This window comes from Wasmannia auropunctata, unplaced genomic scaffold (genome assembly GCF_000956235.1).
Source record: "Wasmannia auropunctata unplaced genomic scaffold, wasmannia.A_1.0 LD335244.1, whole genome shotgun sequence".
Classification (NCBI taxonomy): Eukaryota; Metazoa; Arthropoda; class Insecta; order Hymenoptera; family Formicidae; genus Wasmannia; species Wasmannia auropunctata.
The window spans coordinates 999,549-1,016,828 of NW_012027646.1; the positions used below are offsets into that span (position 1 = coordinate 999,549).

General features: G+C 32.5%; 1 protein-coding gene across 11 annotated transcripts in view; it reads right to left on the reverse strand.

Annotated features, from left to right (window-relative positions):
- Positions 1 to 17,124, reverse strand: part of LOC105457403 (beta-1-syntrophin) — a 193,917-nt gene extending 176,793 nt beyond the window's left edge. The window contains exons 1-3 of one of the 11 annotated variants that reach the window (XM_011702051.1): positions 15,058 to 15,404; positions 13,768 to 14,460; positions 6,263 to 6,863 (exon numbers count right to left, since the gene is read on the reverse strand). In XM_011702051.1, coding sequence (XP_011700353.1) covers positions 6,263 to 6,863; positions 13,768 to 13,791 — 625 coding nt within the window. In that variant the 5' untranslated portion in view covers positions 13,792 to 14,460; positions 15,058 to 15,404. Of the gene's footprint in view, positions 1 to 6,262; positions 6,864 to 12,345; positions 13,035 to 13,402; positions 13,602 to 13,767; positions 15,405 to 17,038 lie in introns of those variants that run through there. The other 10 variants (XM_011702050.1, XM_011702049.1, XM_011702048.1 and 7 more) reach the window with 10 other exon arrangements.
- Between the last annotated feature and the right edge of the window lie 156 nt (positions 17,125 to 17,280).

Below are 17,280 nucleotides of genomic sequence, written 5' to 3' on the forward strand. Positions count from 1 at the left end.
CTACAGCATCTACATTTTAATAACTAATAAATTTAGGTTCAGCAACAACGATATTAGCTGTCCCTATTCTAAGTACACATCTTAGCTGCCATAGCTATATTTTAGCTTCATTGGCTAATCTTTTTTTTGCGTGTACAATCTTTCTACAATTCTTAAAATTTCTTCTTATATATATATATATATACAATCATAATAGAATTCTTTGTAAATTTTACTTGCATTTGTGATTTATGCTATTGCAATTTAACATAAATTTTAAATCCAGAAAATAAATAATTCCCTTCTTAATTATAGATATAATACAAATGTAATTAAAATATAATCAAAAAAATGTAATCAAAATATCAAAACAAATTGATAAGAAAGAAGAAATCTATATATGTATATTTATTTAAACGTAAATTGAGAAACCTTGTTTAACTATTTGTTTAGAATAATTTGTTCGTCAACAGATGAAAGAGGCAAGAGGTTCGCAATCAGTTATGTAATTAATATTGCAATCAATATTTTGTCGATTAATGTACATATACAAAAAAAAAATCCAACAGTTATATAACAAATTAAACTCAATTTGTATTTCATCAAATACTTTTATAAACATAACTACTTTTGCATCAATATACTATCGTACTATTTGATAACTTTTTGTAAAAGATTAAAATAACATATAAAGATACTAATAAATATAAGTTTTTTTTTAACAAGATTTTGTGTGACACACACACACAAAATGTGCATTATCTCTTGTTAAGAAAATTATCTCATGCATGACTAAAAAAGTTTACCTTTATCTTTCGATCATCTCTGTTCTTTTGAGTGATCGCAAACGTTCATCTAATCGTTACCAACCACGATCGCTTTACTTTTCGTTGAGACGCGGTCAGAGGATATGAATATTAAAAGCGGCTTTTCGCACTTTGATGAATATTGATATCGAAGCGCAGCGTAACACACAACAACTGAAATGATCGTTTGACGGATCATCGGGAGCCCCTTTAGAGGATCGCTCTTCTTTGCCTTCTGAATACTCGTGCAAACTAATCTATGTAATTCCGCTTACCAACTATTATTCAATATCGATAATTTTACCGTTTATCTGCTCCCCCTCCCCTCTCTCTTTCTCTCTCTCTTTCTCTCAAGGTTAAAATAGTTTCTGCTGCTATACTGATATTTTAGTACATTAGAAAAAATTTCGTTTGAAATTTATCAAACATATTACAACTACCAAAAAATATAATATATGACATGATTGCAGCTAAAGTAAAACTTGTATAATAGTACCGAGATAGTTATAGTATAAATATTATATACACAAAGTGCAAAATATATGTAAAACATTTAAGTAATGAATAGGGCAGCTCATTACGACGAGAATCGTTTCTTTTGGATGTCGGCGTCGCTTAGTTGGTCGATCGCGCCACAGCCGAACGCTCTTTGTTCCACTCGCCATTGTGTGTCGTGCGGTTATCAGGCGCATGGGATAATTCGATGCCCAGACACAATGGAATCGCGAATCGCTGTTGGAAAATCGTCTGCGATTCTGCACCGCGTTTCATGCTTTTGAGACGCTGGATTACTGATGCTGATTAATTAGGTGTCTCCTCTATATCTATAGTCCACATTAATCATATGACCATTAACTCGAAACATTAATGACTTACTATTTTATACATATATATATAAATATAATTCTCTCTCCCCCCCCTCTCTCTCTCTCTCTCTCTCTCTCTCTCTCTATATATATATATATATATATATATATATACCCATATCATAATAATTGTTCCCTTTTTATTAACATGGAAAGATAATGGTATCAAATTTGACGTGTTTAAATTGTAAATTTGCACAAACTTATACTTTTTGACTAAGAAACTTATAAGACGTATAAGTTGAGAATAGCCAAGCCAAATCTGTAGCATTTTTATTCATTTATAACAATCAAGTACCTAAATATGTTTAAAAATTTATCATAATAAAAATATAATCCATAAAATTCTTAAATATCTGCACAAACATTAATTTACGTATAAAATTAAAATCTACTTAAGAATAATATCTACTTAATTTAGATTTTAACAATCGTCCAAAAATTTTCATCGAGAAGATTAATTTTTTTTTGTATTTTACCTATCCTTTTTTGACACAAATTATAGAGAGATATTTAATGAAAACTCTATAACTCTACACATATACAAGTCAAATGAGTTGGAAAGTTTTACGATAATCCTATTCGTGGAAGAGCGAGGCCAAAAGGGACTACAAGGGGCTGCAAGTGACGCAGTCCACTGCATTATATTGTAGAGATAGAGGATCTCCGATGATATATCATGTATCGTGACGCGGACTCGTGCTCTGACTCGCGCTGCGTCAGTGACGGCCCTCAAGCCAATAGTCGTAGCACGAAACAAAAGAATTAGATATATAAAATTCGAAATTATTACAACTCTTTGCATCTAACAATAATATAGTTGAGAACAACATAAAAAATATAATACGTTGATAAAATAGCGATAATTTCAAATTTATATAATCAATACCGCAACAGACAGTATAGACATTTTTTGTATTCCAAATAACTTTTACATAATAGTAGAATGAGTAAATGGAATAAATAGAGTACTAACACAATTTCGCGCACAAAATTCATGAACGGATAATTGTTTATTCGTTCATCCGTTCATCCGTTTATCTGTTTAAGTTACAATTAAGGCCAACTTGAAACCCTCTATTTAAAAATCTGACTATAAAATAGTCAGCAATATCTTTTTCTGAATACATTAATTTGAAACATGTTTTCTATTCTGCTAATTTTTATATATTAATTAAACAACACAGTGATTGAGTTGTTAAGCTGCACGATAATAAAGTGAAAGTAAACGATTCACAGAAGATCTTATTCGAATTCGAGCATTTCAAATTTGCAAGACTGAAATCTTTAATCAGCCAATGAAAATTTAATTTTCTTTTTTTTTTATTTAATTAGGAAAAACATATAAATTCCACATTATTCATTTATCGACGATCCAATATTTTATGTAAAGCTGCTAACTTATAAACCAGTAATATACGAAAAAAATTATATCATAAAAGAATTTTTTGTTTTGAAAAAAAGATACTTCATATTCACTTGACCTTTATACTAATTATTGCAGGAAATTGCTATTGCGTGAGAGCATTTTACGTTGTTTCAATATTCTCTTACATTGCACATAAATTATTTAATTCTCAATACAACCGTATATTGCCGTATATGTAAAGTTCACCGGCATCACTAGCTAAGTTAGGTACTTTGCATTTAATAGCGAACGTGCGATTCCGTAATGGTAATTACAAAAACGTGATATCTTCCGGTTGAACATCGGCCGTTATGTATTACAATTGCAGCTGTCTAACAGTAATTACACACGATAGGAACGATTCATGCTTCGCCTGTAAACTAATCACTGTCTCGTCACGTTTGCTCGACTATGAAACGTTCAATAAATTTTATGCCTAATCTTGACCTAATATAATATAATTTCCGCAATATTTTTTTCAATTATTCTGCTATCTATTAAAAATAGTTTATACTGCATTTTGATATTATTCACATGAATATTTTCTAATCCATGTGTACAGATAACTTGAGTATAATTCTACCTGATTTTATTATACATAAAATCAGATAGAAAAATGTATGCATTTCAAATTAAATAACGTAAGGGAGTAACGTAAGAAATTAGATTAAAAGGCGAAAAACACATCAAAGAATGTTTTCGAGCCGACTTGCACTTATCTTTAGAGCGGCTCGAATACAACACTCACTATACTGACACGTTATACTGACTCGGATATAAGACTGCACGAGCTGCGCGCTCTCGTCCTCACGAGTCTTATATATCGCTCCACAGTGTCTCGCATGCCTTTCATTTCGTCCTTTACGGTACTTCGTCATGATTTACGGCGTATCCGCATGAGGAACGACGGCATCGCGCGCGCCTCGCTCGCTCGTCCGCTTTCGTCGCTTCCTTCCTTCCTTCCTCTCTCGCTACGGTTTCCGTCGCGTGAGTGTATCTCGCCTGTAATTTTCTCGTCGACAGTCGCGAGATGCCGGGAAAGGATGCTCCAAAGGACGCCTTTGACCCGACCGACTTGGACGGAAGTCGTCGCGTCGCGTCGCGACAGCTTCGGGCTCTCCTTCAATGCCGTAGGTCGGTAGTGATAAGATACGGACTATGCGGATCGCATAAATATACGCGTCTGACATCCTTGGAATTCTGATTGGAATCCAATGCGTTAATCGGTAAATATCCAGTTAAAAATATCTGCCCAAAAACGAATCTAATAGAATCTCCATGCACGCGGATTTGTTCTTTCGTTCATTTCAAGTGGAACTCTTCTTAAAGCAATTTTACTGATCTTCATATACTTAATAACTTGTCAATTAGTGCAATTTTCTTATCTAATTTAATCAGTCCTTTCTCAACCGAATACCTAAGCCAAAACAGAGAGTAAACAGATTTTTCTGCCTTTGAATTGAAAACTTGTCCACAATTATTGTTTGTATAAAATTGTTATACTATACAAAGTTCCATGCCATGTAAAATAATCCCAATCAAAATACATTCATCTTTTTTATTTTAATAAAAATGTTTCAATATCTATATAGTAATCTTTAACCCTACATTTTGTTCATTTTCATACTTGTCATTTGTCGCCAATTAATACAAAAGAGTAATTATATGGCTGAAAATAATTAAAATAAATAAACAAAATGTTCCACTTAATTGTACAAATAAAAAAATTATTCATCTACTAGCATCAGTATTTTGACTGAAATTAGCTTTATTTGCTTTTATCATTAACATAAACTGTAAATTCTATTATACAAATTCTGTTATAAAAACTAAATTTTATAATTTAGATTATAAACTAAAATCCTATAAATTCTATTCTGTATAAATCATGTAGAAATTGATTTGGTATATTGAGTTTTGATATGCCGCTATAATATGTTAATTCACATACACAAATACAAACTTCCTACAAGCGCTTTATCAAAGTTTTAAATAATTGCGAATATACTGTCATTACGCATTATATAATCATTCCATAATCACTTTTTCGACAACTACAATCGACTCCGATTCATTGTCGCGCGAGATTGCCGTTTGTTTGCTGTGCAATTAATGCGACGAAGAGGTGAGCTAATTATTAGCACAGGCTGTAAAACAAGCGCTCTCTAATGTGCAGCCATTGCTAATTAGTTGCTAGCAACAAGTAATTAGATGAATTTGTTAATCAACATAGCGCGATCATTAGAATTTTCAGACATTTTCTTACAAATTACTGTTAAATATTTTTTATAGATATTTGTAGGGTTGTATATTGCTATACATATAAATATATTATTAAAATATCGATATTTATACTTTCAATATTAATCAAAGAGGTTCAATTGTTTCAAATGCATAGGCCCGCCGCGTATATTTACTTTTCGTTGACTCATCTAGTTTTTTTCAACTTTTTTTTCAAGTCAACGTTTTTTTCAACATTCAACTTTTTTTTCAAGTCATACAATTTTGTGGTGAGTTCAGCTAAATGTTGGATAAATCCAGTTTCAGTAAATCTCGAAACTTTTCAATGTATTCAATTTTACTCATCAGATCGACGAAAAAATCTTAAATGAAACTTGATTGTTTAAAATAAAAAAGAGAAGATATATATATATATATATATACTATACTATATATCGATTTTTTCTTCTAGTCGGCTGCATACAGGCTGCATATAGGCTGCATATATGCGACGCACCAATCTAACTAAAAGCCCTAGATAGCGCTTACAAATGCATTCTTTCTTTAGTTGTTTTTCTCTAACCCTTTCCTAAGTACTCGAGGGATGACAAACGGCAGAAATAGAGTGCGAATAAAGACGTGGAATTTAATGCTGCATATGTCAAGAATGTTTTGTGTCACTCAGTATATCTATCTTCCGAGGAACGGATCCATGAAACTTGTGCGCGCAAAGTTGCCGAGGAACAATGCGTCACGAGTGAAATTGGTACATCGCATGTTTCCCGTATAATATAGTTGCCATATGATGCAAACTGCACGTTGTCCGTGTAATGTAGGCGATGATGCCATGCCATGCCATGCCATGCCATGTTTTAAAGTGATCACGACACTTTCCAACAATTTCGATGGCAGATTACGCCAAGCGCGTACTCTCTACTCTTACTTTTTATTAAAACATATTAAAAGCAAATAAAACAACTTACCTTCCAGTTCGACGATCTTGCCGGCTCTTTTAAGCGCCTTTACTGCCTCATCGTGCGTGGCTTCGCGTAGATCTTCGCCGTTTACCGCCAAAATTGCGTCGCCGACGTAAAGTTGCTCAGTAGCGTCCGCCGCCATGCCTTTAAAGATCTTCGAGATGAGGATCGGCATTTTGTTCTCCTTGCCACCCTTTATCGAAATTCCTAAGCCATTGTTGTCACTTTTAACCACACGGACAATGCGCTTCTGATTGGCTACCGAATCGGGCACATCCGGATCGTTCAAACTGTCTACATTGTTATTGTTGATGTTACCGTTGTTCAGAGCGTTGTTACCGGTCTCACAACTCTCATCGAGCGAAATGCTGAGATAATCGTCTTCCAAAGAGACGAATACGCGATACCACTGACCACGCACTTGAGTTTCGAGTATGCCGGCACGTCCCGATGCTGAGGATGAGGCGCCTGTAGTCGTGGTAGTCGACGAAGAGGATGACGACGTCGCCGCGGTCACCATTGCACCGATGCCCATTACTCCCATGGCCGAAGAAGCTTGGCCGCTACCACACAACTCTACCATTTCGATTTCTTCGCAAGCTGTACGCTGCAACATGCCAATAATTGCACATATATAACACACACTTTTTTCCCCTTTTTATATCTATCCACTTTAAATATAATATTCATAAAACTTTATGGCTGTGTATTGAGGAAGAAAACAAAAATTTTTTCTTATAAATTAACAGTTCTAAAAAGCTTTCTATTGTGACTTATAGGTAAGCGATGAAAACAAACATAAAATTGGAAATGAAAAACTTTGTGCATACATATTATTCATATAGTCAACTGCACACGTTTATATAAAAAAAAGACATTTAGAAAATCTTAATTTATTTATCTTATGCCTCGTCCGATTTTTAATGTAAGGCTCGAGAAAAATGGCAACATATAAAATAAACGCTATAGTGCATCGTGAATAAATGGCGCCGGTACTCGACGACGTGAATAAATCAATTGTACTATATGCTGGCGAAATTCGTAATTTGAAAATAATTGATAGCGGTCGACAGTGACGTGGCCGAGCTCTCTTTGTTTCCTCCTACACCATTATTTCCATCAATCCAGTATCGCGCCGCAACAATAGCGTTACCACTGCCCGCGTAAAATGGTAGGTATATAGGCGCAATGAAAAGCAAATAATTAGAAGAAAATTGCATATACATATATATACATATATATATATATATATACATATACACATACATATATTATTTTCAAATTTATATTTTCAATTTACGAATTTCGTCATATTTCAGCATATAGTACAATTGACTTATTCACGTCGTCAAGTACACTATTTATTCGTGATGCACTATTCACGTATGTACACTATATGTGTGTATAGATATATATATATATATATATATATATATATATAGCTTTTAATCAATTCACAACCCATACATTTTATTTTTAATTAATTCCGAAAGTTTTAATGAATCCAGTTCGAGGAGAATGTTTGGTTAGAGATCATTAGTTCGTAAAACAAGGAAACTCAGAAATCTGCAAAACAAATGAAATCAAGAATTCATGATTATAAAGTTTGGAGTTTTATCGAATTTTGAGAATTATTAAAATAGCATGTGTTTAATGAAAAAATGTAACATCATTTTAATTAAAAAAAATATATATAAGAAAAAATAGAAAAAATGTTATTAATTCTTTAATCAGATTTAAAAACTGGTGATAGATGAATTTACCATTTATTATTAGATTCACTCTCTGAGAGTAGTATATTTACAAAATAATATTTTTAATAAATAAGTTTTCCCTCCAGAGTTTCCTAAGTACCTATAGCTCTTCGCAAAAGTAATGGAATAGCAAGGTATGGTAAACGACAACGACCACGTTTAATACGATAATATGACGACACGTAGATATGTGGTAAGGTTATAATTAAAGTGTTTGTCTCTGGGAATTAGTCCTGCGCCAATTCTGCCTTCGTGTCGCTTACGTGAAAATGCACGAGATGTCTTTATGAATCATATATGTATATCTATGTCTAAATGTTGCATGCTTCTATACTATGTTCCAATTAACATCTAGCACCTTTTGGGATCATACATTTGTAATATACGAGTTGAAACAATTTATTAATTGTTTCTATGGAGCAAAAATTATACCCAAAGATTCTTATCTGTCGTAAATTAAAATCTACAATTTTCATTATAAAGTAAATCCAACATATATGTATAGGTAAGCAAATAAAAAGTAACAAAAGCTTAAGGAATAAAAACAGATGAAACTTTTTATGTTTATATTTACTATCTAAAAAATAAACAAATAAGAAAATCTTTTTTAGTATAATCTTGCAAGTTCTCTCTCTCTCTCTCTCTCTCTCTCAATCGATATTACATTACTTTAGCGCGCGCGCACACACAATTACATACACAGAGAGAGAGGCATTCTCATATTTTAGAATGTTCAATTTCATATATAATTATTTATATATTTAAATCTTTAAGGCTCAATTTCTTCCTAGGAAGATCTCTCTTTATTCTTTAAGCCTTTACTACTTTTTATTTACTTAACAAGAAAAAAATACACAAATACTAACTATGTGTATAAAAATTTTCTTCCTATTGGAATCCTTGAAACCTTGAATGCCCCTTATATTTTCGATAATAATATTGAATTACACCCTCTCTTGTTACCATTGACGCAAACTTTGAAAGGCATCGCGTATCACTACGCGGCTTCATTATTATCATAAAGATAAAGATATTTTACTATTTACAATATTATAGAAAAAAGGCTTAATATTTCCGTTAGATGTTATAGTAACACTAATACTTTAATGCTTAATTAAAATAATGTAAGTAAATTTATATTAAACAATATAAAAAGGTATATCATAATTTCAATATCTAAATAAAAATGTGTTATAAAAATACTATACCTAAGCTGCGTTGGTATAAAATATTGAATAATTATAAATATACCGATACCAATTATTATAATCATTATTATTATAAAAGTAATTAAAAATGAAAAATCAACAATATTGGTTTAATCAAAACCGTTTCATGAATTATATATTTTCGAAATATTTTAGTTCTGAATTTTCGAGTTGTTCGCAAAATAAATTTTAAAAATAATCAAATTCCCACACATAACAATTTTTTATCAATAATATAGATAGATGTGTGTGTGTGTGTGTGTGTGTGCGTGTGCGTGCGTGTGTGCGTGTGTGTGTGTGTGTGTGTGCGCGCGCGTATGCGTATCTTTTAAAATACTGAATAATATTGGTAGAATTTTTCATTACTACATCTTGAGTTATAATTAATATTATTTAATGGCAATTATGTTGTCAAGTGTCAATACAGATTTGTATGTAAACATAAGTTTTAAAGTAAATATAAACTTTACGATCTTAAATATTTAAGAATTTTAATTTTACTTTTAAAGAATTTAAAAATATTAAAATTTTATCATGTAGAATTCTAAACGTCCAATAAATTCTTGACATATTTTACGAAATAATTATGTTGCACTAACGTAATTTATCCTAAAGGACGTTGACAAAATATTTGGCGATATAACATGTAAATAGGCTTTTAACAGTGCGAATAAAAATGTAAAAAACGTTGCATGAGTAGTGGGCGGTGCCATTTGAACTAAATTGATCCGCGCAAAGTATTAAAATGCGGAAACAGACATCGCTCGGTCGTTTCAGTCAATATACACACGTGCACGAACGAATGCGGCCACTGCGTGCTCGTATATGTATGGAAAGAGCGTGATAGTAAAGAAAAAAGGGAGTAGGACAGAAGATTTGGAAAATTTTGACTCGATGCTGAGTAATCGGAAAATTCATTACGTGCATGCATTAAACTGCTAAAATAAACGCAACAACGCGAAAATGAAGAGTGAAAGTGTGAGTCTTTCAGTTGCTCAAATTATTATTATTATACATTATCGATTAAAACAGACTTGCTCAAAACTTACTTACTAAAAAAAAAGTTATTTATTTATTTATTCTCTGAATAACCTTTTTTAAAAAGTCTCATTTTTAATATTAAGTAATAATCTAGTTCAATTAGATGTACATATAATAAATAATAAATACAGCACTGAACATTTTTCAAGTTTCATATTGCGAAATTAACTCGTCTTGCGCAAAAGCAATTTGCGTAAGAAAATAATTTTTCTCTAATAATTTTTCAATTTAAAAGTAACTATTATCAGCATACTTAAAATACAACCAACATTTGTAATTTGTAATTATAAATGTTGGTTGTACAAACAACTAAAATTATTATTGTGCAATTAAATAAGATGTGCTAATTGTAAGAATTTGCTCATTATTAGAAAAGTAACAAAGAATTTCTTATTCTTCCCTTTCTTTTAATTTATATAATTTATATAATATATCTTCCACAGACAATAAATTTCATAAATAAAATTCATTAAATTCATTAATTTTTGTCAATAAAATATTTCTCTATACATATTCAACAAAATAAAAGCAAAGCTTATTCTATTTGTCTGTAATTGTTAATCTATCCTACATAATACTCGTATGATTTCGATCACTTTTGGTAGTCGTTATAATAAGTACATAGAAATAAAAATAAAATAAATAATAAGCAATATTTCCATTCAAATTTCATATCTTCCTTTTTTCCCCATCTCTTCATTCGCATTTTCAGTTACACCCCTTTCAATCTACCCCTCTTTTTCTCTGTTGTTCTCTTTCTCTTGCTCTCGCACACGCGCACTCAGTAGCCATAAACTACTAGTATCCGACGCATGCTGAGGTTATTGGTTTTTTTCCAAAGGCAGCAGACTTGACAGTGCCGTATACATGCTACTGCATGTGTACCTCCAATCTCCATCTTGCAAAGATAAATTTTATTCTTTAAAGAAAAATATATCTGAATTTTTTTAAATATCTTTTGATATCAAATTTTTATCAACGTATCTTACATTACTAATATAATCAAATAAAATTTCAGAAAATAATGACACGTAGAAAACAAAAGGAAAATTTCGAAGAACGTTATTCTTAATTTCTTTCGTAACACATATAACGTAAAGATTTACTTTATAATATAAAAGTAATATCAGTTGATAATATCATTCTCCTCAGCAGCATGAATCAAGCGCTCATTTTGAAAACAAATTTTAAACATAGTTTGTTAGTGTTTTATTCTAATCATACCTTCACTTCTTATTTCATTTGCTTTTGTCTCAAAAAATAAAAAACGTAAGATGATTCATAGCGCGTTCAGCGCGCCTACAAGTACAAAATGCTTTAACTGAAAAAAAAACCTCTCCATGTTAATCGTAAGAACAAAATTTGCTTCTATTTAAAGGATGCATGATCACATATCTACACGGAAAACGTTATATAACAGAGCACAACTTAAAAATTGAAAACATTTAGAAATTCTACAAAAATATTTTAAACAAGCATTTCTGCGTTATTATTGCGCTTGCCATATTCGATTTTCGTAGCAGTTAATGTAGTCTCAACAGTATGCTACGACGCGGAAAAAAAAATTTTCAAATTCCATGTTTATGTAAATTTCAATCTTTTATCATATACCACTTTCAGTGCATATTTTAGTCACATAAAGCATAAGGTTCAAAAATAATAATTTTAAAAATAATAATAAAAATGACAAATGTCTAACGTTTACACTGAATTATTTTTTATACTTCCCTATCATCGTTTGGACTTTACAAGAATACAGGAATAGTTTCTGTAAATTCCAGATATACAATATAAACAGATCAATGCTAAAAACTTTATGTACAAATTAATAACAAGTTAAAATTAACGTAAAATTATATTCTTGTAAAAATATTTATAGCAAATATTCTCTAAGTATTATTTTGTTATGAAATTGCAGGTTATACATTTTTTAGAAACAAAATTAAAATATTTTTCGCGAAAAAATTAAATGCTTATATTTTTTAAACCTGTGACTAAATAGTCATATTGTAAAACTAAAAATTGTGATAATACTAAAACATGATTTAAAAAATATCATAATCCGTCCAAATTTTTTAACACTTACTTCTAAATTTTTGATAAATTTATGTTTTTTTACTACATCGCGCATTGTTCCTCAAACGTTCGACGCTACAACATTGTTGCTACCAACAGCGAATGAAGAATCACGAATGCCGACCGATTTTACGTGCTCATCTCCGCTCTAATTCAATTATGTCATCCGTCGTACAATCTCCGTCTACCTGGTGGCGTAATTATAACCACGCGAATAATCTACACTTTTCTACCCTCGAGCGTGACATTTGCTCTCTTTGATCCCCTTATCCTCATCTCGCGATACGTGTCATCCATGTAACTCGTATGAGATCTGATCAAGTTTCACGAATAATTCCACCGAATTGACCTTTACCCCTATCGTCGATTCGTTTTTATCCAATTTCATGTAGCGCTAGGCTTTTCGAACGCCATCAAAGCTATTTTTCCCTATTCAGGCAAATTGTTAACCTAACCGCTCTTTTCAACCTAACATTGCTTTTCCGGCGCATTAAAACTTATAAATTGCTTAAGTTATTCTTCAATTGTTACATACAGCGATGTTAAACGCGGACCGCGGACATAAATAATTAATAATAATTCATATGAAAGATATTTCACATAAAGCAATTTTTCAACGTAAATTTGTGAAATTTGTGAAACTATAAAAATGATAGATATGTAACTTATTGGGAAATGTTTATTATATTCTATCCTTTTCGATAAAATTTATATTACATATACAAATTACTAATATCTCAACTTAAAAATATTGACTAAATTTTTAATCGATTTGGATTTTGCGTTAAAATTATAAATTAAAAAAAGTTTTTAAGAGCAAAAATGAGTTGTAAAACGAATGTTGTTTAAAAAGAAAAAAGTAGTATTAGATTTCCTGTAGGAGACCAAGACCAGTTGCTTGAAATTTTTTTTATAAAATCATATAATTTCTTTTACATAAATTGACTTACATAGCCATTACTCTGCATAGCAGAGTAATAAGCTGAGATCATTAAAAAATCATAAAACTTAAGACATATTTCATACTTTATTTTGACAAAATTTTCGTGATTTTAAAATATTCGTAATTTTCTATTAAAATGTCATGTCAATATTTTCACAAAATAACAGAATCAATTAATAAGCTTATTTTTATACATATGTACCACAGATATAACATTGCACTTGCAATGTACAATTACTCTCTATTAATACTATATTTTCTATATATCAATGGATTATACATTTCATTATTTCATGTACAAAAATCTTAAAGCAAAAGAGAACCTAGAAAGAAAAAAATCTTTAAATTAAAACATTTATGCTTCAAAATATACATTTAAATTTAAAAACGTTTAAAATACATGCCACAGAGTTGTACACGATAGTGTGAGACAAGCAACGTACATATGTACATATATGTATATAGTTATAAATATGTACAATTATTTACCGTTTTGCGCGCGTGTATGGGCATATGACTTTCGATAGACAATAAGAGGCTCGTCGCCTGGCCTGTTTCTCTCTATCTCTCGGGAATAATTCTACCGTAGCTATCTCAAAGAGATACTTTTTCTCTCTTTCTCTCTCTCTCTCTCTCTCTCTCTCTCTCTCACTCTCTCTTCATGAATCCCGATCCTGCGTGACGTCCAGCGTGTCGTTCCTCCGTCGCTCTCTCACGTGGCTTACGACATGCGTCACTGCCAGTTGGGCTAATACGATCCTCGATCTGCGCACGAGCCAATCACACAACCGCCCGTCGGCTCTCCTTTCAGCAGCCTCGACATGTTTTATCGTTTCTTCAAAGATCACTCTCCTCGATCTCGATCACCTTATCTGTCTTTCTGAGAGATCAACGTGATCGTCTGATCTACGAACAGTTCAATCTATGCATCAGAGATTTAGATAACCGAGTGTGTGTGTGTGTGTGTGTGTGTGTGTGTGTGTGTCACCTGTCCGCCAATCGCCAATGCTCGCTCGGCCAGCAGGGAAAAGTAGTAGCCGTCTGTAGGATTCTGAATATGGACCAGTCGATTCGTTGTCTCCTCCACAAATGCAGGATCCTACTCTCGCAGGAACACGTTTCACTCTCAATCGATGCTCTATAGTCTTCTCTCCATTCACTTTCGCTTGCGAGAGCAAACTCCTTTTATGACAACATGTTGATGATGAATCATCCACTTTTTTTATTAAATGCTCTACTAAACAAATCGATTTTCCGAGTTTTTAAATTTCAAGGATAAAATTAAAGAGAGCGCTTCCTTTTCTAATCCTTAAATGTTAAAATCTCCATACATAAAATTTTTGATCCTTGATTTTTGGAATAATTTGCTGATTATCATTTCACAACCACAGAATGCTCCAGATTCCAAAGATTTCTAAATCAGATAGTTAACTGTTGGAGTTCTAAGGTAAAATAGCTGCTATGAAATTTTTAATGTCCAAGTTTTGCATTCTGGAGCACAGTCGAGTTTTTGACACTTGACAAATTTTAAGTTTAACTAATTTCACTTGTTTCTTAATTACAATGACATACTTTACATCAATCCGAGACACACACATACACACACAATTGGCACAATCAATTTTTACAAAAAATGACAGCCAATTTCTCGACAATTAAGTATCACCAATTTTTAAAAATTATCACGATCAACATGTCGGAAAAAAACCGATTAATTTTTCAAAAAGCACGATATGATTGATTAACTAAAGATGCACAAGCATCGATCGTTGTACCTACTTGAGCGTCTCGTCAGGAACACGACGAACCGAATTTCAAAGACAGGCACTACGATGCACGATAAATTTCACGCCGCAAATCTACAAAAATTCGCGTTTGAAATTCCAACGTCGTCAAGATTCAAACAATCGATGCGATACGAAACGCACGACGCTTCGCGAGAAGCGACCATATCCATATCGCGGTAGCGCGAGACACATAAAATCGCGATATCACCTAACCTCACTCCGCAACAGCACTAAACGTACTGAGATACAACGCAGGTCGTACTGGTCGTAGGCGTCGTAGCGTAGTTTGCTGTCGCTCGCCGCCGCAGCGCAGCAGCCAACCTGCTTGCCGCCACTGCCACCAGTGCCGCCACTGCCGCTTGTGCCTGTCGCCGTGTCGTCGACCGTCGTCGTGGCTGTCGCGTAGGAGAGATGGGAAAGAGTGCACAGTGGGAGAAGCGCGCCATACGATGACGTCACGATAGCGACGCGCCTCGCCTCGCTTCGCGCGAAAGGTGCAGAGATGTGTTCTACTTTATCGACGCGCGCCAATGAACGAATCGATCGAGATGTTTAACATATCAGAAGAGCATAGCTCTTTGCAAATCGAAATTATTTTTCAGACGCAAAGTAGAGCCCGTTTCAGCCGGATGCGGATGACATCAGTTTCTTTTATATACTTTTACAATTTACCTAATATATATACATATATATTTATATAAAAATTTTATATAAATCCCAACCGTTCGAAGCGTCGCGAGGTATTATTAAAGACGCGAGTACGACGATGGGCCTATGCCTAGTCGCCCAGACAGCATAAGGTATTTCAAGCACCGCGTACTGGCAATAGGATATTCGAAGACGAATAGCCAAAAACGAGTGATGTTTGGCTCTCGAGGGGAAAGGGGAGTAGTGTATTTCGAAGCAACCAAACACGTCGACTGACAAGTACCCAATAAGCGATAACATATATACGTGAATTAATTCGCGCGCGCGCGCGCGTGCAACCTATTATTAACGTTACAGATGATATTGTCGCGAATGCAAATTTATCCTATCGTCCTCGACATTCGCGAACGGTACGTGTCACGGAAATACTCAATATATAAAAATAATATTACCAATTAAATAATTAATATTAAAGTAATAAAATATTTACGCGATGAGAATAAGTATATAATTATGCGCAAACGAAACATTTGGAGATAGTGGATTGTTTCCATAATTTTTAAAATTTTTTCAACCTTGAAAGTAACTTTCCATTATTATTGAGTTATGTGAGATTTTTTTAGAATTACTAAAAAATATAAGAAATTAATCAAGTGTAGAGCAATATGTTAGTAGATGCAATAGATGCAGAAACGGCAGCAATCAAGATCAAGTTTATAGTATTTGGAAAACTACATAGATGCTTATTCTTTTTCTGCATGTTTAAAATACTTAAAAAAATATTAATATAATTAATAACTTCCGTCATTTATAATAATATATGTAGACGTATATAAGCAATAATCATTTCTTATCTTTCAACATAATTCACAAGATTGTAGACAAGGCATCTTATTTCGTGAGCACCGATAAATAAAATATTTTTTATTCCCAATGTTTTATTCATTTATATGTTAATTAAATTGTTTTTCGACATATTTTTTTACTTTTTGTTATATATATGTATATTAAAAATATTTTAATCAATATTACGGGAAAAAAATTAGGAATAAAAAATATTTACTTATTCATTAAAATATTGTTTAATTTTGATATCATATACACTTAGCGGAGAATAGAATTTATATTTTTTATTCTGTTAATTACGTCTACCAACGTAAGCAGTATCTTTTTAATCATATAAAATTGCGCGTGATCTTCTAAATATGTTAAAATCACTTCATAAATTTTGCAATTTTTGTTAATACTTTAATTCAGACATGAAATCGCCACAATTTCTGAAGGCTCAAATTCCGATGTCAAATATACGCAAAAATGATCCTTACGTGCGCTCGAGAAACGGCGTCGCTGGCGGCAAGCATCGGCGCGGCGGCGTCTCAAAATATCCGCGGCGTCGAAATCCATTACTGTTCTCGTCCATCTAATTATTCGAACATCCCATCTAATTAGTTCTCGTGCGTTTTCAAGACAAGAATCTATTGAGCTTGTGAGAGCTCGACTAAACGCAATCGTATTAACATTAAATCTTAATTCGCTCTTAATTCGCGATTTAATATGCGCGTCGCTT